The following is a 25,341-nucleotide window of genomic DNA, read 5'->3' as shown; positions in this document are numbered from 1 at the left end:
AAAAATTCTGTACTTTTAACAAGCTTCTTAGTTTAGAGAATAGTAGGCAAACAAAAACAGTTTTAATGCAAACATAATACAAACAAATGAATTGGATGTTCTCTGGGGGTTTTTAACTCCTAGATTCAGGATCCAAGATTAGGTCTGTGTGAGGGAGCAACTCACACCTAATAAAAACAAAAATAAAACAAACTTCAAGATGATGAAGGAAAAGAAGAAACAAACCAACCTGTTGTTTTCAGGCCTTGTGGGATCCCATCCTGGTGAAAAAAGAAGACAGAAACAGAAGTCAGACTAAAAAGAACACAAGGTGACACCTAAACCAACATAAGATCAGCTGTTTTAGCCAAGCTGAATCTCTGAAAAAGAAAATTGCAGGTCTTTTAACCATTGAAATGAATCTTTCATTGATTTCATCCTCATCCACTGAACTTGCTCTGTCAATACAAGCAGGACAGAACAGTTTGAAACCATTCTGACTCAACTATTATGCAAGTAGTTTCCTCATTCATTGGCAACTGTGCTGCAGTGTTATGGAGTCTGTTAGATAATGAACACACAGAGAAACACAAGAACACAACAAGAAGAAAACACTTTCTGCACCAGGACATGTTTAGCAACCCAGTCTCATTCCAAAAGAAAAGTTAAAAAAAATATACAGCAGACTTGGTTTTGAGTTGAAGATGTCCCAAGATGATTTCTGAAATGAAACTGTTAAGAAAGCAGTTTTTTAAGTTACAAGGAGGAGGAGTTTTAAAGTGTGACTGTATCAGAGAACTGGTCTGAGCGAGTGTGATGTCAACCATTTACTTCCGGATCCATCGAAATGAAGTCATTTCTGTCTGCAATCCAGGTTGGACCCAGTCGACCATGATTGGTCTGAGTCAAAGTTTCTATGGGAACTACTGTCGCCAATCAGGAGTGAGCTTGTTGGAAGTCCACTCCCCTTCCATTGAAAGCGGGCTTGGGAGAATCTGTCAATCAAACATTCAAGGTCAGTGGGTACCACACGCTTTTACTGAGGCATCTGATTGGTTAGTTTATAACTTGAACAACTTCTGATTAAAAAAATGTGGTGAAAAAACTCTGGGATTACCAAGATGTTCAAAAAAGTGTCAGATACAGAATGGTTATTCTGACCAATAGAATGACTGAATAACAGCTGTTTCTTGCTATACAGAAGTCAATGGGATTTTGGCTTCCTGGAGCCAGCAGATACTTCCTGTTTGGAACATGAAGGGAGAGGGGTCACTGTGTCCAGTTCTCTATATACAGTCAAGAGTTTAATATAATAACTAGATGGCAAAAAAGAAAAAGAAAAAGTGGTTTCAGATCACATAGACCTTGGAGTTAAACGGAAAGCCATGATTGTGGTCGTTAGGAGTCCATTGTCCTTGACTGGAGGGAGGTTGAGGGACAGCTGCTCTTCTCACCCAATGACCTGGGTGAAGCTGTCCTTTTTGGGTTTCAGGCATCGACGGTAAACGAGCACTGGACTGAGTAAATGTGACGTCACTGATAGAAAGACTGAGACTGGGTTGTGTTGAGAATCCATATCAGGTCAATAAATGTGTGAACGCTTTCAAGGACTCACAAAATTAAGATTCTACTGCGACTCTCCGTACACTCATTGGCATGTATAAACTGCTTCTACTTTCAGCCATTTCAGTATCAAAATGTTCACCTCATTCAGCATATAGGTTTCAAAAAATTAAAAGCAAGAAGTTACTTTACTGCCCCAATGGAATCAATTAGAAATGTTCAAATCTTTCAAAAACTTTGTGCTCTTTCAAAGTTTTACATTTCTTCATACTTTAGGCAAGACAAATCATCTTGTTTGATCAAATCTCACTCTCAAAGTTGTGGGGCAAAACTTTTTCTCCTAGAGCCGTAAAATTGTATCCGACTCTCCAATGTCCGTACGCGTAGTTTATTTAACATAGTTGTAAAAGGAAACAGTGAATCCTTCATTAACATTAGCATTAAGCCAATAGCTTCATCATGTTCAACAAACCTGTTCACAACTTCAGCATTTTAGGCAAATATCTTCAGCATTTAAGAAAACACCTTCAGCAACTGAACCCTTTAACAGCAGAGCTTCGGCTCCACTGTTTGTGGTCTGAATTACTTTAACTCTTTTACCATTTATGCAATTTACGTAATTCTAACAGATTCTGTAGCGGTTAAAAGCAGCGTGGCGCTTTATGCAACACTTCTCAGTAGTGAAGTGCTCACTCACTTAACATAAACTCACTGATACTGACACAGAGAAAAGTATCTTTTAGACAATATGCAACACTTTGAAGCGGGGTTGTCCAACTGCAGGCCTCCAGGGTCACCATCCAGCTAGATTTACAGAAATCAGACCTTATCTGCTTATTACCTGGATCAGGTGAGTTTAGCCAGTAAACCAATGGCAGGTTAGTTGGAAAAGATGTAGAACCCCATCCCTCGAGGCCTGCAGTTTGACACCCCACTTTGAGTGTAGCATCACGCCGCTTTCCTCAGCATCAGAATCGTTGAAATGACATACATTTACGCAAAGGAAAAGTTACAATACTGCAAAAAACGTGTTATTTTGATGTCAACAACTCCAGTGTTAAAGGGTTAAACAAATAGCGTCAGCAGTTTAAGCAAAGAGCTTCAGCCTAAAGTTTTCACACATGCATTATCATAGGTAATGCTAATTTTCTAATTACTTCTTTAACAAACAGACAGAAGCAGTGAATGCATCGTTCTGTTCAGTAATTGGAAACAGGACAGAAGCTGCTGATCAAACGCACAGGAGCATCAGTCAGCATCTCTGCAAAAGCGGATGCTCTGACGAAAGCTTTCAGGTTTGTTTTAAAACAAGGTAAGCCCATTCTTATAGGTGAGAAAGGTTCTCTTTTACTCAGTTTGCTTTTTCTCTTTGTTTTTCTTTTATGCTGATACAAAAATAACAGCAGATGTAAAGTCATTCTTAGGGACATGACAGAAAAGACCCAGAGAAGATTAATTGGCTGAAAAGCTGAGTGACTCTACATGACATTTAGCTGAACTTAGAGCGTGTTCAGGGCTGAAAAGTAAAGACACTTTCATGAATACAGTTGGAAGCAGATGCTTTCAGGCTGTCAGGGATGTGAAAGAAAGAGATATAAATATTTGATTTCTCCAGTGAAATCTGCAAAGCTCAGTTCTCTTGGTCTGTTTCAGAAGTTTCAGGTTGTCTTTCCATCAGGTCGAGCAGCAGGGTGTTTTTATGGAAAGGATCCATAATGCAACAGGCCTATGTTCAGCAATGAGCAATGGTCCCAAATGCCAAGTACAATTCACTTCAACACTGCTGTTTTTTAGAGATAAATTAGAATATTGAACCAGCTATGAAAAATGACTTGAAAAAATTTCAGACTGACAAAAATAATAAATACACATTTAAACAAAATCATCAAAGGATGACCAGATCATCTTCATACCTGCATATATTCAAGAAATTGATCTTGTCTCCTAAATGGGAAAATTTACTCAGTCTTTGGTGGTCCCATGGTTTCATTGATACTCCACTGAGCCTTAAACCCCCCCAGACCACAGAAAACCCACATCAGCAACAGTTTAATTTCCACATCCATAGTGTTATTTTTGATTTTAGTGAGGCTTGGAGTTTATGGAGTGCAATACGAATGTGTTTCATTGCTCACACAAAATAAATCTCTTCAACAGTCGAGCTCAGTATTGATAACCTGGACACAGACTACAGAAGATTGATGCAGGACTTGGTGGACAGACTCTGTGGTGTCGGTGGAACAACATCCTTATCAATGTAGTGAAGAGTAAGGAGATGATGGTGGAATTCCCCAGACACACAACTCCTTCAGTGGTAAACATCCTGGGTAAGAACGATGGGCAGAAACCTTTATAAGTACCTGGCTTCTCACCTGAACAATACACTGGACCATGTGCAGTACAGGTAGGCCTAAAGAAGGCTGTACCTGCTGAGGAGTCCACAGTCCTTTCTATGACTCTGCGGTGGCATTAGTTAACCTGTACAGCACAGATTGCAGCAGCAGTATACCACAGAAAGGAAGAAGAAGAAGTTAAATAAAGATAACATCAAGACGTCCAACTCTGTCCTGGGCTGACCCTTGAAGTCAGTCAGGAAGGATGGATGAGGAGTAGTTGTGGTACACAAACCCCACCCTGACTGCCCTGGAAACAGCCTGGAAAGAAGCCACAGTGACAGACTGATCCACCTTTGCTGTGTGAGGGAGATCCTTCATTCCTGCTGCTCTCAGGTCCTACAATAAACATTTTCAGGACCATCCGGAACAAAACACTGCCAACACAATTCCAAACCCTGGCCTGATTCATGATTCTAGATACTTTTTTTGTTTTTTAATTTCATGTAAAGATGGTTACGATGTGTTGTACATATTTTTTTAATCTGTATTCTTTTTTTCCGTCTGGCACATTTTAGTGTAAAGGACAAAAAGGATTTGTCAGTCACAAATTCTGCAAGTCATCCCACTTAAAAAGATGAGGTCTGTAATGTTCATCATGGATTCAACAGTGAGAAACGGAATGTGAACCAAACTATTCAAGTAGTCACATTTTATGATTTTTGTTAAGAGTTTGTTTGTATAATGTTGCAGACAAACCTTTGTTCAGTAGAGAAGCTGTGGAGGGAGTTGAAATTCTGTTTCCCAGCAACAGCTCCAAAACATCACAGCTCTAGAGAACATCTGCATGAAAGAGCAGCAGACACAATTTGTGAAGACTAACAAGAGGAAACCTTTGACCTCTGTCATTACCAACAGGGTTACATTACAAGGTATTTAGGTGAACTTAGGTTTTGACCACATTTTTTTCTGCACCATTATACCAGTAAATTCTTTAAAATCATTCAATAGGATTTTCTGGATTCTTTTTTTCATTCTGTCTCTCAAAATTGAAGTGTTTCTATGATGAAGATTGCAGTACTCTCCCATCTTTTTGAGGGGAACACTGTAGAGTATCCAGCTATTTTAACACCAACGTATGCAGTTTGACTGAACTAACCATACAATTCTGCACAGAAAACACCTGTGGCTCCGCTTGCTGCTGGCCCCCACCACATCCCTAAGAGGAGGTGACACTTAGAAATGCACCACAGGTAGAGGAGATATCAAACAAGCTTATTTGCATATGGCAGTCAGTAGCTACGGTTACATGGAGAAGTAATCGGAAGAAACACCAGATCAGGATAGAAAAAATGCATCATGTAAATATGCTGTTTGGAATACTCCGCCCCGATCAGACTCACTCGGATAAAAATTTCCTTCTGATCGAGACAGGTGGGTTATGCCGACTATTGATCCGATCGTTGTTCATGTAAATGATTTATTCCGATTGTGGGTCAGTAATACGTAATACCGGATAAAGTTTTTCTGGACCCATGTGCACATTTCAATTCTAATCCGATCTTTGATCCAATCCAAGACATTTTACACATGTAACAGCAGTTAGTGTTTACACTTGATTTGTTTGAAGAGAATGATTTCCCAAGAGCCACTGGCGGGCCTGTTTCTGCTGCCCTCAGACTCAGGGGATAGCGGAGCCCCCAGCTGTATACCTGCTCCATCTGCCCCTGTCAGAATTAGCTGCTTGGCTAACTCTTCACATCTATCTCTGTCGGTGAGTCTTTGCAACTTCACTCCATCCATCTGCACCCTCCTCCCCAACCAGTCAGCCTGCAGTTTCAAAGCACAAAAGATACCCCCCCCCCCCCCCCCCCCCCCCCGTCAAGCAGATCACCATTCACTTCATTTACGTCCACTCCTACTTTCTTCATAGACTCAGGAGACTGATGGACTTCATACCAAAAATTGTATCAGGGTTAATTGACTGCAAAAAATGTGTTTATCATAGTTTTAATATATAAATGTGTTTATTATAATGTATTTATTATTTGTTGGTATTTTACACAATTTCTCATTTAGCACAAGCTAAATAAAAAACATCATCAGGCCAGACATTTAACATTAATGGACGAGATATGTTCCAGCTTGAATTAAAGTTTTTTTTAAGTTTCCTTGTCCTGCATTGATGGAGTTACTGCATCCTATCACACCTAAAAACGAAGAAGCAACAGCCGACGTTTACTGATGACTTTAGGTGAAGTTTTGAATATTCCCCACTTTAATTTGTGCCAAATTCAGATTGTTGTAAACATACAGACACAACATGAGAGAAGAAATAAATGTATAAAGTCAATTTTCTCAACCTAACCCCATATTCTGAGTTTTGTTCTGCAGGAATAATAAACGTATTTGTGGCCATTTGTTTTCACTTAAATGTCCTTGTAGATAATAAGGACATAATAAATATATAAATAATACTGACAATGGAACCATACAGACAACACAGACTGATAATTCAAACACTATCAAGATGTTTCCCGGTATTAAGTCTTGAATTTTTGTCTCCATTTCCTGCCTCTTTATCCAATTTGCACATCCCCCTCCCTCTGTCCGCCTCCGCCTCGGCTTATCCTTGTTAATCTAGATTTGCCATGTGGCCAAGTCAAAGCTGGGTGGACACGGCTTTGCAGACAGTTTATTGGTCTCCATTTTGTTTCTCCTCACATAACAGATAATGTCAAGGCCACCAATTCAGAAAAACTGCTTTTCTTCCTTTCATAAAAGTCTGGCAAGGTTTAAGAAAAATCACAATTTACTGTCTCTGTTTAGCTGTTACAGTCCACCTGCAGGCGATGGAAGATCTCAGTTGAATCTCAGTGGAGAAGTTCCTAAACACTTTCCACGTCGTTCGGTTACAAAGATCAGTTCAAACCTGCAGATGACCTCAAGTAGAGAACTCAACCGTGATTGTCTGAAAGGCTGGAAGAGTTTTAAGTTTAACATTAAAGCCCAGTGATTTCTGCTGATTGGGGTCAAAGGCTTATGAGGTCGCGTCTGACCCTGGTTAGTTGCCACACACGCACAAACACACACACACGTGCACACACACGTGCACACAGATCAGGATTAACTTCAAAACTGCAAGGTCAGATTTAGAATTACAGTAAGACATTAAAAGAACAAAAAAGGCCTGGTGGCTGTGGGCTGTCCACCTCAAAAAAAAGAAACCATACTGGATGTGGATTCCTGTGGGAGGGAGTAAAAACACTGGTCAATTTTTAAGAAACTTTGTAATTTTATTCAATTAATCTTCCTATTTTTCTTACAGGTGAAACTTCCAAAGTCATATTCTGTCATAGCCACACTTGTAACGTTCAGCTTGTCTTGTTTTATTGTAACTCCTTTCTTCATTAACCCTTGTGCTATCTTAGATGACCCCCCCCCCCTTGCATTGACGTGTTCTCCCTACCATGACAAAGGTGGATAAAGGTGGAAAGATTTCATGTAATCCATGGACACCAGTGAAGATCACAAATCATTGAAGAAAAAAGGTTCAGAGCACTGTCTAGTGGGTCTAGATCAGTGTTTTTCAACCTTTTTTGAGCCACGGCACACTTTGACCTTGACAAAAATCCGGCGGCACACCAGCATCCATAAAAAAAAAAGAAAAAGGAAAAGCTCATAGTCTGTATTGATCTACAGTCTCTCTAAAATCTCACATGTATTTTTGTGATAATTGTAGCAGAAAAGCTGGAAGCTGCAGCTGTTTTTTTTCTAAAATATGTAATAAAAGTTAAGTTAAAAGATTCAAAAACTGTTTGATGTGTGTTCGTTGTTTTAACACGTTAAGAGGAGAGACTCATTGTGAGCTAAGACAGTCACTTTAACACAATGCATCATGGGAGATGTAGTGCCGAAAATCCGCCGATCGTAGACAGACTAGCGTCTCTGAGCTTCATGGTTTTGTTCACTTGTTCCACGGTCTGATACCGGATTCTGTGGAAAGCTACACCGCTAAAGACGAGCTTTAGCTGGTATTTTTGTTAGAACTGAGAGACTTTATGAGCAGAATCGGAACAAGGAAGTGAAGACTTTGACCACTTCTGATTGGTCAGACTGATGACATGTGATTAAGCCTTCAAGAATGATTGGTGTAGACAGTTAAAGGGGCGGGACTTTTCCGCAAACAGCTTTAGATGCAGCTAAATCGCGGTACCATCATTCTTATCAAAATGTCTTAAATAGAATCAAATAAACACAAAGAAAAAATAATTTTATGATTTTACTCGCGTAGTAATCAGATACTGCTACATCTGGACATCCATTGTTTCTGACAGTGGCACGTCATAAACAAGCATCCCTCCAGATTAGATGTAACATGAGTCACAGGGATGAACATCACAACATGGACGGAGGGCCGCCATGCCCAAAGAGACAAAAGAACCGGGACACCGCACCAGCAGCTGGACCCTCCCATAAGGGGGGGACAGAGGATCACTGGTGACCATCCTACTCATGTACAGTGTGTTTGTGTGTGTGTGTGTGTGTGTGTGTGTGTGTGTGTTCTGTATGATGGAGTTGAGTGTAAAAGGGGGAAGATCTAAGTATGAGCAAAACAGCTAAAGGTTTATCCATTATTCTATTAGAATCCTCATTCAGTCTTTTGTGGAGCCGCTCAGCCCTTCCCTTAACAGAAATGACTGACAGCAAAGTCTAAGGACATTCCTGCAAATAAAAAAAAACCTTTCCACTGCAGACAAAGAAAAAGCACTGAGGCTGTTCTACAAAAAGAATGTGTGTCTCTATAGTCTGCACATTTAGACTGTTGTTAAGCATTTCTCTGTGTATTTTAGTGTTATTTATTATTTGTCTGATGTTTTTAATAGAGCTATGGTAACAAGATAATTTCCCATTTGTAGGTTTAAATAAAGTTCTATTCTATTCTATTCTCTGTTAAAATATAGCCTGCAGAATCATCCTTTTGATAAATCAAATCATTTTTGTCATTAATAAAATATAAATTAGCAGGGATGTTTCTTTAAAGTTCCAGGAAAAGCAAAAACATGTCTATGAGGGAAAAGAAAAGACTTTGAGGACAAGAAAATACTTCTGAAGTTGACCATTCATGACTCTTAGAAAGGTTTTGCTTCTGTCAAATTATTTCTCTTAGAAAGTGTTTTTATTGACAATTGTGAGCGGATATTTGATTTAAGCTTTGATATTCACAGATGACTTAATTTATTTGACCAGTCTTTGTTCCCTGAGACATGTGGATTACTACAACAGAGAAGTTTTCAAGACATTTTATTCTTTTTTTTCCACCAGCTATGTTTTTGTCATGCTTCCCCCTTCTAAAGTGACTTCCCCCTCTGCACACTATCAAACTGATTCCTCTCACCTGTTCTCCTGCCCTTTTATTCCGATGCTCCACTGCCAGACTCTGCTGGTAATTTGTCGGAGTTTCCTGCCTCAACTCTCTGGGAACCTTTTATTCTGGTGGTTTTTGGACACGTTTTGATTATCCACCCATCTGTACTTATGCATCAACTGTGGGCTGCTCTGGATTGAGGCCTTGGACCAGCCTATAGAGTCCCCTTCTTGGATTTCCTCACTTGTTTCCTCTTTTCAGGAATTGGTTCTTCTTATTACACTTTTCTACCACTGGCTTCCAGCCCCATGCCAGAGCCCCCCCTGGACCTCTCCAACCTTTGTTGCACGCACACCACATCTTAACAGCTGAGAAGAAATTATTCCCTGCATGGGGTCCAGTTGTGGTGCACCTTAGTTCCTGACAGTTTAACATTCACACAAATTGTTCTTTGACCATTGGTCGTATTATCAAAGTACAATTTTCTCTCAACTCCAGTTTAGATTTGAAAAATCCAAATCGTTTGGCTCCAAACTAAAGTTGAACTAAAAACTTTTATCTAAATGAACCCCCCAAGTTACTCTAGATGAAAATCCTTTACCCTTGACATTTAATTTGTATACATTCTGGATGAAACAAATTCATGTGTGGTATTGCGGTGCACTTGTCATAAAATATCAACTTTAAAGCAATTCAAACCACTTCAGAGAACTAAAAGAAATTAAAAGCTCTTTAAGAGGCAACGTTGCTTGAATGAAGGTGGCAGGTTCTGCGTGTGGGAGCTGACCTGTTCCACTGACTCAATAAACATTCAATAACTATTTCACTTTAAATGTCAAGACAAGCTCTTCTCTTCCGTCAGGGCTCATCTTCATTTTTGCTCAGCTGTGCCCAGCATTCATTTCATGGATTTGCTCAAGAAGACCCCCTTATGCCTAGGGTGGGTGGGGGGTTAGGGGGGAGGATGACTAAGCATGTCATTTAGAGTCGTCAGATGTGTCAACCAGAGCCTACTGTTATAAACCTCTGTGAAAAATCAAATTCCTGTTGCTATGGACAGAAAATGGGGAAAACAAAGAGGGAAAAAAGGTAATCAATACCTTATGGCGAAATCTCATGATTGCTCGATAGGGCTGTGACCCAAACTGGTCCTTGTTGAGTTTTCCATCGATGCCAAGCACAGCAAGCCCCAACAGGAGCGTTGGCAGCAACCACCGTCTAGCCGTCTTCATTGCTGTTTTCCTGTCAAAAACCAAACACAAGCTGTGATTTTATTTTAGCAACAAACTGGATGGTCAGCCAACAAGTCACTTCTATGAATGCCCTGCTGTAAATACACAAAGCAATTTCCCTCCTGTGGGACTAATAAAGGTCTCCTTATTCTTTTCTGAATTCATCAGGAGCACTCTAATTACTGTGGACCATGAGAAGCCAGCATTGTTGCTGATTTAAAGTGGAGCTATCAACGTGTGTGTCCACCACACTCAGTGATAAGATGAGATCTGCTTCTAAATCAACTGTGAGGAAAATCAGGTTATGGGAAAATCAAGATAAAGAAGACAAAGAGCCGATATTTTAGGACAATTAAAGTGAGTGCTGTGGATTCATTAGTGTGGCTGTCAAAGTCAGGAAACAGTGATGTAGTGAAGAGATAAGCTTAACAGCCAGCTTACACCCTCAAAGATGCAGCCTAAAGTGAAATATAATGACACAAAGACACACACAGTGCTAAAATAACACATTTCAGTTATTCATTATTTAGACCATGGTCCGGGTGAATACTCGATTCTGATTGGCTGCTGGGTGTGGATAAAAAGTGATGATGCACAGGGATAATGCACACCTAACATAGCTTAAATGTTCTGTATCACTGCTCTGGCTTCTTTAAAACAAACTTTAGCTTCATTATCTGGACAAAAACAAGCGGTAAGAGGTGAACTTTCTCTCTGAACTGATGCTTTTTTTTAACATCATGACGATCAGCATAGATATCACTTTCCTTTGTCGCTGCAGCCGAGGTCAGTTCCAGCTAACGGTGCGTTGTCATGTTACCGTGACAACGCGCTGCACCACGTAATAAATAGTCCACTTTTTGTGAAAAAAGCGATCTCAGAAAAAATAACAAGAATTAAGTACTAAAAAACAGATTGAATATTTATTTCTTTTGTAAGTGACCATGGTATAAATGGGTTATTGGCTTTCAAAGTGTGCATTATCAGACGGTTCAGGCCTCCACGGCTTGTGTTAATTTCTCATAATGCACACTTCATCTGCCATTATCCCTGACATACGTTATGAATGATTCTGGCCTTCGCTTAACATGACTGTGAACAGAAAAGGCGTTTAGGTTTGTGAAAGAGAGAGACGGCCTGTCACTGAAGCACATCAGCATCCAGACAGGTGATGTCAGTTCTTTCAAACTGCAAGACACACCTTAACACAAACACACACAAACACACACACGTATCTGTTTCATGCTATAAGCTGCATCTCGTTTTTGACAATGTTTTTGTTTTTTTCTTTAAAACCTGTTTTTCACACACAAAGGAAGCTTGAATCAGTTTTAGTTTTTGACTTTCAGTCAAACACTTAGTCATACTTCCAAACCATGTGAAAAAACGGTTCCTGCTCGTCATGCGTCACTGGAAGGAGACAGCTGACAGCTGGTTAGTGACCCTGTTTTCTTGGTGTCTTGGAAGACAACAAAGGTGCTGACTTGGCAGTCTTGATAGGCCATAGTGTTCACTGGAGGTCACAGGATTGCAGCAGCAGAGCGCCATGTCACTGTGACGGTCAGACAACCAAACAACTCGAGTCATGCAGGAGAACTAAAAAGCTTGAAATCAGCATGTGGCAACAAAACTAGATTAAATGTACACCAATCTGGGATGAGTTAGTCTGGTTTTGAGAGGCTAAAAATGCAAGATGTAATGAACAGTATTGTGTTCTGTTAAACATGTTCATGCCTGGATAAACTGTATTATTTTTGATTTGGTGTGGATGAAAATAAGCCTTTGCTGTTTTTCCTCTGACTTGAATGCAAAAAGAAAAAACAATTCAAAAATAATTCAGGCTTTAGTAAATGTTCATGGTTTAAAATGTGTAAAGCTGAATTTAAGGGAGATCAAGTAGAAAAATGATAAGTCAGCTTTTGTTTTAGTAATGAGTAAGCTGGTCAGAACAGTCCAATCAAAAAGGAAGCAGAGACACTAAAGCGAGAATTCATTTCACCAAAATAAAAACAAAAACAAATTGTGTAGTACAGGGAAACCGTTGGATCACAGTACGGTATAAAGCATGTTGAGGCACTTTGCATGATGTTCATGTTGTACACATTGTATTTTAGAGACAGCTTTGCTGTAACTGTGCAGGGCCAGTTAATTAGCCAGCTGAAGTTGTCAAAATCTGCTTCTCTGCTTTTTTTCTTTCTTTTAGCTCATTTAAAAAGGAAACCAATTAAAAGATTTTCAAAAACGTGAAATATTTTGATACTTGAAAACAGTCTCTGGGTTTCATGATTCACTGTTTTTGACTCACTATAAGGCAAACTAAACGGCAGTTCAGTCCTGAAGTGAACAAAGTGCTGTGTGTTGTCAGGTAGACAGAAACATGAACAGATCAGCAATTTCCTTATTCTCTGCAAGAGCAGGATGCACAGCCAGAACCTTCTTTGCAGCACCCACCCAGTGGATTGGACCCCCCCTCATACCCACACACACACCCACACACAGTACAGTATGGTTCGGGCAGTACAGTATGGTTCGGTTTAGAATGGTCCAGGCAATTCAGGAGAGTGTTTCTACTCAATGTTGGCCCATCACAGAGCATGTGGGGTGAGGCTAACAACATTAAGAGAGGTCATCCAGCTGCTCATATCCTTCCACTTATCACCATCCCCTCAGCTCATCAATGCTATCCGCTGACTTACTCCATTCTAAATGGTATTTGTTGGAAGACCAGCAAGCAGGGCGTTACAATATTAAATTCTACTGATGACAAAAGCATGTATCAGCGTCTCCATTTTAACAAGAGAGAGTAGTGGGCGGACTCTAGCCAGATTTCTAAGATGATAAAAATAGTTTTAACCACCTGCTTAATATGGGGGATAAAAGTTAGCTCAGAGTCAAAAACAGCACCCAGATTTCTAACCGCGTCTAAATAATCTAATGAAAATTCTTTTAGTTTAAAAAACTGTTTCTCTCTGGCTTCACGAACAATAACTAAAATTTCCATTTTTTTCCTGGTTGAACTGCAAAAAAATGGTTTGCCATCCATGATTTGACATCAAATTTACAGTTAAAAAGTACTTCTATTAGTCTTGTGTCATCCTTAACAACTCTGTCTCAGTACTGTGGTTCGTTCTAAAATCAGACTGGTTTATCTCAAAAATGTTGTTTTGTGAGAGAAACTCATTCAGTTGAATAAAAACAAGTTTTTCTAAAACCTGAAAATGGTCTGTTGGACGCTGTTCTTTCAAAAAAATACAAATCTGAATTGGTTTTCTTTAGTAAGGGTTTCACCACCAGAGTTTTAAAGGCAGCAGAAAGGAGTTCATGATCATTTAAATCTCACTCTAAAAAAACAGTAAAAAGATTTAAAAAGTGATGTAGGGATGGAATCTAAACAGCAGGTTGTTGGAATAATTTAGGAAAAAACTAAACCAAGTGTTGCACCTTCAACCAGGTCAAAACTGTCCAGTGCTTCCTCAGGTAAGATCAAGACATCATTACCAATAAAAAGGCTTTTCTGTTCATTTATGATGTTAGTTCTGACTGAATCCATCTTGCTCCTGAAGTGGTCTGCAAAGTCCTCACACAATGAGGCGGATGCTGGCCTTGTGTTTTTACTCACATTAATGTTGGTCACCAACTCCGTTGTGGTGAAGGGGACCCTGGGATTATTTTTATTTTCAGAGATAATCTGAATTGTTTCTCATTCTTCAGCACATTCTGTCACTTGAACCTGCAGTCATGGTTTTAATCTGAACAAACTATTTGCTTTTATAAAGGAAAAGTCATGTCAGGTCAGCTAACCCTGTCTCAGTAGATGTTGATTAGCTGGATGGAATCAGTCCAGTTTCTGATTGACTGAACACACCTGATCCAGGAGAGCAGCAACTGCTGAAGCAGGGTTAGCTGCACAACAAGCAGGGCTATAGATTAGATGAAAGAAAGATGTTGTCATGTGACTTTGTACTGGGCTGATCTTTGATCGCATCAGATCTTTGCTTTCATTTCATAATCCTGGATGTATTCATCTATGAAGATTTGAACATTAAGAGGTTAAACAAGACAGAAAAGTGGATTAAATGCATAAGGAGGAGTTAGTTAAGTGAACCAGGTAACATATGGTTTTGTTGTTGTACAATGGTGTTTTTTTATTTAATAGAAGCTTATATATTCCTGTATAAAGGCATCTAATGATTTCTTGGTGAGATGTGCCTGGTTTTTTTTTTAGGTGCAACAATTCAAAGGTCAGAAGTTTCCTTTTACTTTGGTTCTTTGATTGCCTGATTGACTCAGCTACACACAGGTAAGGACTATCAGGCCAAAGTGACAATGTCAAAACGCGGTCAAATGAAATATCATCATATGACAAAAATCCCTGTAAGGTCTACAAACTCACAGAGCAAAATATTTTTAATTATTGCTTTAACCATTCTTGGAAATAGAAGCTTTTACTTTTGAAGTCAAGCCATTGCTGACAATAAAAAAACAAGGTGGAATTGTATTTGTTGAAGGTCAGCTCAGTATAGACCAAAACAAATGTACTCAGACCGCTTGAGTACACTTGCTGTCATTACACATTTTTTTAAAGCTCATGTGGCTGCCCCCCCCCCACCCCAGGAGAACATACTGGTACTTTACAGAGATAGTTTCTGGTCTAAATGAGGCCCTCCTGTACAGCAGAGAAATGGGATTGCAGCAGGGGAACGTGGGACTGTTTCATCTTGCAAAGATGCTCCCAGTCTGATCTGTGAAGCAATCACCTCCTGCAGGGAATGTTTAGAATGATCCAAAACAGTCAGTGGGTCAGTGTCGGGGAACTACAGTCAGAAAAGAAACTGCTGAGCTTTGCTGCCCCTACCCTGGCCCCCCAAGCATCTACTTATGCACACTCAGCTGTAGTTCCATGTACACATTTGGTTAGACACAATTCCACACATTATGTCTAAGATATCTGGAAAATACTGGAGCATCTGCTGCATGTTTGCTGCCAGAGCATCCGGGCTCACCATGTCTTATTTGGCAGAGTTTTCACAGCTCGTCTCACACGGTCTACACCTTCACTCATACTTCCCCAGCAGCACTGCCTACTGATGAAAGTCTCCTTCAAGTTCAAAGCACAGCCCAAACCACAGGAAACACTCTCTCCCTGAGGAGGGGGCTCCCTATTGGTCCTTGGACTGCATTTAGAAAAGGTAAAAAGCCTATGGCAGTGTCTCAAGCAGAGCAATTTCTTACATCACAGCAAGCTAAGGATGCTCTGAATGTCATACATTCCTAATCAATGTATCAGCCAGCATTTACACAAAGATCCAGTGAGCTGTCTTTGTGATTCATTTTCACACATTCCTCTTAGCTTCAGACCGCTTTGTTGCTATTTTGGTGTATCAGAGGAGCATTATCTACCTCCATTATGAACACATTTAGGATCTGCATGATGCTAAAAGCATATCAGGTGTCAGGAAGACGTGGTGGGAATGATTTGCCTGCATGGGGTGAAAACATATTTGGCCTTGGCTTTCTGCAGGATTATTCAGAAAATCCTCTCAAAACAGACTACAATTTCTTCAGCTGCATCTGCAGACAGTGAGTCACTTACCAAATGGTAAAGTCAGTTCAGAAGAAAGGACAGCATCTGCTTGGAGGCTGGCCTTCCTCTTGAATGTGAGCACATTTTTTTTCAGGCCAGCAAATTAAAAAAAAACAACAAACAGCTAAGAATTTGGGGTTTAGTAGTCAAAATCTTACGTGCAGCAGAAAAAACGACCCCTCCCCTTTCTGAGCAGCACACGAACTGGTGATAAGTTTAAATGAGGGAGTGAGTGTTTGCTATTTTTCTGCAGACACAAAGTTCCTGATTTATTAGGGGTGTATCAAGATTGGGAAAACTCTTGTTTTGGACCCAGTCTACTTAACTTGGTTCGGATCTAGTCCTGGACCTTGCGTTTGGTCTGTCATACTCCCGTCACGGGGAACTTTCCTGTTTCAGACTAAAGTTTGTAAACAAAACCATGTTACTAAAGATCTCTTCACTCATCGGAAAGGAATTATGAGGGCGGGGGCAAGAAACTAAAGGCAGACAGTAACAATTAAACTGTTGGACCCTTTTTCCTGCAATGACAGGCACAAAACCATCCATCCATCCATTTATCCCCTACAGGGTCACAGGGCTGCTGGAGCCTAAACTGTTGGGTGAAGGCAGGGGTCTCCCTGGACAGGTCCCCAGCCTGTCGCAGGGCCCGGGCACAAACCATAGTATTTACTATTGTATTTAAATAAGGATTGCCCTTTGGATGCCACCGGCTTTTAGAGAGGCTTCCCTCTTGGAGGGTTTTAAATCTAAACTGTTCCTCCAGCACCATGCTTTAGTATTTGCTGACCTTTAAGTATGTTTTTAATTGTTTTTTAATTGTTTTGATCCTTTTTATGTTCTGGATTTGGATTTGGAATTGTGTACAGCACTTTGGGCCTCCTTGGCTGAGGGAGAAACGAATAAATGAAAAAGAAAGAAATGCCTTATGGATTGCTGACAAAAGATTGGTGACGGCTGTCGACCGCTGCCCCAAAGCACAGCGGCCGGGGCTTGGAGAGGAGGACGAGTGCAGGACGGCAGAGCAGAGGAGCTGCTTGTGCACAAAACAAACATTCAATGGTAAAATGTGACGTTGGAAAAAAGGGGGAAATGAAAAGACATTATAAATGTCATCTTCAGTTACCATGAGCGGTTTCATTTCTGTCTTCAGCCATTGTACTGTAGAGGTGGATATGTGACAGGCCATGTCTATAGAAGCTTTGCCTCAGGCTTTCTAAAGTATTTACAGGAGCAGAAGAGATGCTCTGACTTTGTCCCCTCTCCCAGCATCAACGTTTCCTCCTTGAAACAATGACTGCAGTCATTTGTACACAAAGCTGTGCTAGTTTGTCAATGTTCTTCAAACATGCTAAATGTAAAGAAAAAATGTGCTAAATGTTTCATTTTGCATTTCTCCCTCAGTTTTATTGTGCACTCAGCTAGAAACTCCTATATTGCATATTCATCAGTGCACTGCATACAAATGGATTTTACAAAAGTTACCGTATGAGAGACACAATTACATGCATCTTGTTTTTACATTCATTTTCATATTTGCTCTAGTTTTTATAAATGCAAACCTTTGGAGAAACTCGGGTCCAAACAGTGACTTCCTCTGTCTTTCACAGGGAGAAGGCACAAAAATCTACAGTATTTTGGTTTGTGAAACATGTGCTGCAAAATGACAAACAGGACATTTTCTGCAAGCCGATATGCAAAACAGTTAAACGCAGAACAGTTCCTATATTGTTAAGAGACCTTCAAAAAGCTTTTATTAAAAGCTTTACATCCCCCACACCCCCAACTTGCAGCAATAATCCCAATACTTTTCCTCCAAACTTCACGGCCAATATAATAAGCACACCCACCCTACCTTCTCTTAAGTGCATGAATGTGCACTAAAACACAAATATGACAAACAAAAGAGTTCACCCACTTCCAACCTTATGAATGTAATAAAGCAGATTTTGACTGTCAGCGGTGATATGTAGGATTGGTAGGATCTGGTTCACATCAGTGTCTAGAGAAGTAAAAATCTAATTTGTGACAGAATCCCAATTAAACAAAGTATTTTCTTCATAAATGATCCATTGACGGTTGTAAAGGATTCAGTCAAGAAGGTTAGATGTTTGTGTGTCAGATTTATTTCACAAAACAATCAAATGTGGCTTTAACCAAAAACAAAATGCACAAAACTTTGAACAACTTCTAAACAGCTTCATGCAACAACAGCAAATGAGATTCAGAGAAACACAAGGATGAGGGCACCTAGATAGGAAACCAAGGACTTTATGTTCCCACCAAACCACTGTGAAAGACCATAATGAAGATCACGTACCACTGCTGACCACACATTCACACAAAAGCCAAACAAAACAAATGCAGGGAGGATGTGGAGAGGAACGGCTTAAAGGGGAGCAGAGGGAGAACTGTGGAGGCAATCAAGAAACACCAGCAGCTGTGGTGATTGCAAACTAAATGCAGCTGTGGACATGAAAGAGGACAACAGAAGGAAGGCTTTAAGAACACACCCAACCAAAAAGAAGAAAGATAAAGCACACAACATCTCAATGATTATACACAAGAAGGAATATTATAACTAATAAAATAGTTATAGTTTTATTATTGTTATTATTATTATTGTTGTTGTTGTTGTTGCTGTTATTATTATTGAATCCAGATTATAAGGCCACCAAAAAAGGTTTTTATATGGAGAAAAAAAACTTATTTTTTTCATAATTATTTGGATTAGTAAGTTTCCATGTTGCAGGGCTGCACACTGTCATTAGCATCTCGCATCGAAAGGCCCTGGGGCCTGTTTCAGAAAGGAGGTTAAGTGTAAACTCTGAGTGCGTTAACCCTGAAATCAGGGAAACCCTGGGTTTTCTGTTTCAGAATGGGAGGTTTGTTAAACCAGAGAAAGCAGAGTAAGTCAAACCCGTTTCTGAAAGAGAGGTAACTTATACTCGGAGTCAGTATCCATGGTTACTTATGCTGTGAACCTAACCTGGTCGGGAGCAGGTTTTATTCTCCAAACTCAAAGTTTCTGCCGGTCCCCTCCCCTTTTTAAAGACGAAGCGGTATTTTTCGCTTTAACCTTCATTGCCCACATGTCCGTCACACAGAGACGGTCTAAGTGACAAGAATGGCTTGTCCTTTTTTGGAGGACCCAATAGACGAGGAGGCTGCATTAATTCATAGAACATTATATTTACCTCGTACGAGGATTTTGAGAAGACTCGATTTCTTTTTCACTTTTAGCTGCTGCCATGTTCTTTTAATTCCTGCAGGATAGCATCTACGTGAAAATTAAATCAGGGACATTGAATTAGATTAATGTAACAATTACTTTTTGGAAACACAATTTTCTAGCACTGCTTACTTTCTTAATCCCGTATAAACCTATACCACTTGATCAATACAAGGGTAGTGTTGCAGCGTGTGTGTGCTGAGCGGGGTGCGATCCACGAGAGAGAAGGGGAGGGGCGATTGCAGGTGCAGATGGGGGGGGGGGTGAGCAAGGAGCGGAGGTGTGTGCGTGAAATATATTGTGTGTTCGGAGGACGGAGCACTTAGTTTAATAAAGAGAAGGTGTCATTCCCAGAATAACTGTTTTGGAGTCATTCTTAATCCGCTCTGGAGGTTGAGGGTTTCCAACGGGAAGTGAACCCCGAAGGAGAATTCCCTTCGGCCCTGAAGGAAATCTCCCCTGCGCTTCTGACCACGGTCGGTCGGAAAGACGAGAGAAAAGAAAGGAGAAGTCTTCGCGCAGCGAAAGGTTCAACAGTAGACAAAAGTTCACTTTTAAAATCACAATTGCATGTATTAATATTAAACTGACCAACGTTTGCAAGAGGGGAAGGTTAACAAAAAAGTCCTCTAAACATTACCGACGTTAAATGCATTTTTCCCCAGATTGGTTCTGTACACTATGCAGCATTTCATGCATTTACACCAGGAATAACACTTCAAAAGTACACCTTAATATCGCCATTTTTTATTTCACTCCTTACGCTATTTAGAAAGTTATTACAGCCAATATTTTATAACAATGATTTAAATGCAAACTTAGGCATTAACTTGAGCAGCTATGTTTTCCCACGCTAACTGTCTCTGTTTTGCAGATGCAGCGGTGTTGCTTTTCTTCTGGAATATGTGCTCATATTCACTGTAACTCTGCAGCAGCACGTCAAGTTCAGCTGGCGAAAAATACGCAGACCTCTTTTTTTCACGGTTGCCATGGTGACTCGTGATATCTGCGCTCCATTGATAATGGCTTCTTATAGTCACGGTGCTCACGCTCACCTCCGAATCAGTCCACTCAGAGTTGATTGACCTAACTCCGATCAGCTTCTCTGAAACAGAAAACTCAGAGTTGTTAATCTCCCGATTGACCAACTCAGAGTTCAAGTTCAACCTCAGAGTTGGTTGAACCTCCTTTCTGAAACAGGCCCCTGGTTCTTTCTGTGTGGAGTTTGCATGGACTCTTTGTTCATGTATGGGGTTTCTCCAGGGACTCAGGCTTCCTCCTACACTCCACATACCCCATGACCCCAAAAATTATCCATAGGGTTCTGACGGATGGATGGAGGGAGGGAGGGAGGGAGGGATGGATGGATGGATGAATGGACTTTAATTTCTAGGAAAATACAGCGTACACATCCGGATCAGTTTGGACGTCCCCTTCAAACAGAAAATTCCTGAATGAATGTGTACGGTTTTCCTCCACTGTCTACCTTCCTTTATCACAGTATTATTTGCTTTAAAGGGGAGAAGTCAAACACATGGTTTGACTTTCAAAGGAGGAGAAATGTTGAGGATGCACATAAACGAGATTTCTGGATGGCAGAGCAAATTTTTAGAGATTGGACCATTTTAGCACTTTACAGCCTTCATCCTTATAGTCTGCAATGAAGCGTAAGTACTGTGCTCATCTGTTGGCTGCCAGGTGAAAACGTCATAATCGCTGTTGTATACCTTTACCATTTTGACTGAGGTTTGCCAGGGATATCTTGTCTGTTAAATAATCTGGCACACACGGTTACATTTCTCACCACTGAAGTTGCATTTAGGAAGTTTATACAATTATGTTCCTTTTCATTTGCTCAGACTGTCCCCTGCACCATAACTGTTCAGTCCCTTGGTTTATTGCAAGCTGTTGCAGCAGCTGGAAACATAAAATGCATTAGCTCTTGAGTGGCAGAGAATTCTTTTACTTGTAGAAAATCGCAGTAAACCTGGTGCTTCAGGCGATGAAAGTTAAAGTTCCTCTCAGTAGGATTTTGTAAATGACATTTCTGTGCTATCACGGCAAAGCAAAGTCCCTTTCAGCTGGAGCACATCGGCTCAGAAGATTTCAGAAAGTGCTGAAGGTCAGGAATAGCAGAACTGTCCAAGCTGTTAAAAACTGTCCTTATTAAAATGTTGAAAGTGCAGTTCTTCTGGAATGATTTCATCTCAGCTTCATGGACACTCATGGAGTTTATGCTGAGTTGTTTTGATGTGATTCTAAAGAAAATATGGTGCAAATAAAGCTATTGCTTTGTTCTCTAGAAGTTGCAGCGTCCTGCTTCAACAAGAAATCCCCAGCTTCCAAAAACCAGAACATAACTTCATTATAGCTGTCCTACTGGATCGAAACAAATCCTGTATTGATTTTGAGTCCTGACATGACATCTCATCTTTGAGGCTGGATGCCCCCATGACAAAACCATCATTGTGTAATCAGCAGCCATTCATCTCCAATGACACAGCAACAGATGTTTTTGGTGAGGGGGTGGATGTATGCCGTCTTTTTCCAGAGCGTGAATTCTTCTGCAGCTTCCCAGCTGTGCTGCATCTGCTGACATGAATCCTGTACTCTTTATTTTTAGTTTTTTTAATTTTCATTTTCAAAAGAGATAACTGTGCTCAATCATTCTTGTTCATATTCCTACATTGAGACACTCTTAAATGAATGTTGGATAAATTTACTCTAACAGAATTTTTTTTTCTAAAATAAGGACAAGACCAGAAGATCTGTCTATGATGATGATACTGTTTTCATGCTACATTATCTAACCCCAACTTTCCATAAAAACACACATCTGAGAGGCGCAGATGGATAAAATGCTAATAAATACTATATTGTTTTTGTGATGTCTACAGTTTAAAAAGCCAAAATGTCAGAACAATGTGTGAGGAAAATTTGAAAGGAGCTCCAAAAAAAACACATTAGAAGTCTTCTTTTTTTCTCTCTTTTTTTTTATCCAAAAAGCAATTTTCAGACAAGGAAGATTGTCTTTGTGCAGCTTAAATTGATTTCAAATTGTTGGGCCACATATAGATAGACTGAGGCTAACACTTGGCACGACCTTAATCATCTCTCAAACATTTTGGATCAAGTCCAAATAGGAGGCACTTCCATATCCACCAAGATATATCAAATATGACCAGCTCTGTTAATTGACTAATTCATTATGCTAATTAATGCACTAATTTGTGTAGATCTCAGGTGAGTTATCCTGTTCTCATGTCATTTGTCGACGCTGATACCATCTCTCTTCAGCAGGGGGGAATTCTCTGTTTTGCAGAATATTTAAACATGAAATGTATGAAACAGATTTTCCTGCAATAACATGCAAATGTATGCATTCATGATTTAAAAATTCTAATTACATCATCCAATTATCTGCAACACTAATATGAAGCAGAAGGCGGTAGAAAATTCTTTGCTCGTGTATTTTTACAAAACGTTCACAGCCCCCCCACCCCACCCACAAACACACACACAATACTAGGAGCATGAATATGTATTCTTTAATAACTGAGCAGTCAGGATAATCTGTGCTTTCTTGATGAATTTAATATCATCACACAGACACAAAAACAAAACGCGGCTCTGCTTTCAGCCATGAAAATCACTGCTTCCATTAAATCATTTTTATTTTTGCTCTTCCAATTCTCAGACAGCTCCGGTTTTTCACCGCTAGAGATCTCACACTGCCGTACAACAAGGTGTACAGAGAGCTCTGAGAGTTGCTCTTTGTTTTTCCACTCAGTCCCACCAGGAAGCTTTCTGCTGCAGACACGGACTGCAGTGGACCACAGCGCTGCCAGGCAAACACAGGCGTTGGAGCCAAACATCCCAGCTGCACAGCAAGAGCTCTAAATGTGACCGACTTCACAGTCATTCATTTAGTGTGACGTTCATGAATGTGATACAATTCTGCCCCCGACAGAGCCGATGGTGTTGAAGGATGTTGGAGGGAAGAGACGAGCATGTTTGGATTAGAAGGATGGCAGAAGCATACGAGACGTGACACATGCTGCAGCTTCATCACATGCTGCTGAGCTCTGGGGGACATTCTTCTGGCTGCTGAGTGACGTGAAGACGAGGACTTTGCTTGTTCAGGAGACTCTTCGGTGTGATTGTGTAGTGAAGCATCTGGTTGATTTCATGCTCGCTGAACTTCACCTTGAAAAGTTTACTTCCAGGTTCAGACACACAATAAACAAGTAATCAAACACAGCCGTTTTTCTGTCTTTGTTTTTTTTTGTTTATGTTATAACTACCTCTCTGCAGAAATTTCTATTGCACATTTTGTTCTTTTGCAGATTGTACTTTGTAAATTGTGCTCTTCATTTTGTTAAATTATTTTATTTTATTATTATATTATTGTTTGCACTGAATAGTGAGCGGCTTTAATTTCACTGCATGCGTGTGCAGTGATGAAAGTCAGGCATGGAAAAAATCCCTGAACTTTTCTTTGAGCGATATGGCGGGCACAGAGCGAAATTTTGGAAAAATACGTGGTCTTAGATGCATTCTGGTGCATTCTGGCAGCTAGCTAGAAACTAAGACTAATTAGAGCATCATGATTTGTCATTCAAACCCCTAGTTTGACTCTCCATTAAGGACTTGCTGGTCCTAAAAAAGAATTTGGAAAATTGCTCAAAGTAACACAATCCCACAATCTACGCTTTTCCTTAAAGCTGGAAAACATACAATTGCTAAAATATAGTAACATCAAAGCCCCAAATGGCAAAAAGAACACCAGTAACTATGATATTCTATGAAAATACCTCAGTTATTTATACATTATTTCTGCTTTAGAAATGACTGATGTACAACATCCACTTGCACTGTTTTCTCAAACTATAATTACATCAAAATATGGGATCTGCTTTAAACTATAATTCTATAACATAATACATCAATTCTTTAACACCAATACTAAGTAATCTGGGAAATATCAAAACAAACATACAAACTAAGCTAAACATTGTAAACATTATTTTTTAAGGGAGTGCGGGTCCAAACCATCAAATACTTATAATTAATGTCAACTATACTGAACTAAATCATGGTAATTAGGAAATACAAATAAATTAGATAAAGAAACGTATTCAAAATAAAAACTGAAACTCAAAACTAAAATTGAAATTATTTCAAAATGTGGTTTTGAGATTATTTTACACAAAAAAGTATTTGACCTACACTACCTTAAAAATCTTTTTTTTCCAGCCAAGACCACTTCAATTTGTTTTTTATCGTCTTCTCACAACTGAGGTCGTGACCACGCTCAATAATGACGATGCCCGCCATTATTTTAACACAAATTTAATCGCAAACTCTTCAGATGTGTTTGTGAAAGTTTAGCGTGGGTCCGCCAGTTTTGGTCTCTAGGGAAGCGAGTCACCCTGACCACGTGGGGCAGACAGAGCCAATCAGACCCGTCGACGCATCCGAAAGCAACTAAAACGTCCCGTCATTGGTCAATTAGGCCGGGAAGACGAGAGATGGCCACGACCATAGAGGAAGCGATCTGCGGAGAAATATAGAAAATAAAGCTAAAATTAGCTGATTTCAGACCATTTTTTAATCCGGAAAGCGATTTGTCCGTAGAGATCAGGTCTTTATTTCCCGGAAAGTACGTTCGGTTTGCTCAAAAACCCGGATTTCCGGGAATTCCCGGAAGACTTTCATCACTGGTGTGTGATGCGAATTGTACATGTGTACAGTGACAATAAAGGCATTCTATTCTATTCTATTCTATTCTAAACTGGCAGCCAATGTACTGCTGTGGTGCATCTTCATAGTAAAACCTTTAGATAATTTGAGACTACAACAACATACATGAAGCATCTGCTTCTACAGCAACAAGGAGAGTTAATCTCACATTTGTTTATTAGAAAGAATGCGTAAAACTGGACAAAGAGCCTCTAACACTAACTTTAAGGGTTTTTTTGGGAAAAAAAAAGTCCTGAAAAAAAGGTTGACGATTAATTTTGAACAAACTTGCACTGTGACCGGAGAAA

General features: G+C 39.9%; 1 protein-coding gene across 1 annotated transcript in view; it reads right to left on the bottom strand.

Moving 5' to 3' along the window:
• fstl5 (follistatin-like 5) overlaps positions 1 to 25,341 on the bottom strand; it is a 256,580-nt gene that overhangs the window by 210,168 nt on the left and 21,071 nt on the right. Inside the window, exons 2-3 of the mRNA XM_078953833.1 lie at positions 10,344 to 10,485; positions 230 to 260 (exon numbers count right to left, since the gene is read on the bottom strand). Coding sequence (XP_078809959.1) covers positions 230 to 260; positions 10,344 to 10,475 — 163 coding nt within the window. The 5' untranslated portion in view covers positions 10,476 to 10,485. The remainder of the gene's footprint in view (positions 1 to 229; positions 261 to 10,343; positions 10,486 to 25,341) is intronic.

The sequence above is a fragment of the Oryzias latipes genome, chromosome 10 (assembly GCF_053564925.1).
Source record: "Oryzias latipes strain Hd-rR chromosome 10, Olatipes_Hd-rR_3.1".
Classification (NCBI taxonomy): domain Eukaryota; kingdom Metazoa; phylum Chordata; class Actinopteri; order Beloniformes; family Adrianichthyidae; genus Oryzias; species Oryzias latipes.
The sequence above is the reverse complement of the archived record's forward strand: the minus strand, read 5'-3'. Positions and strand labels throughout refer to the sequence as shown.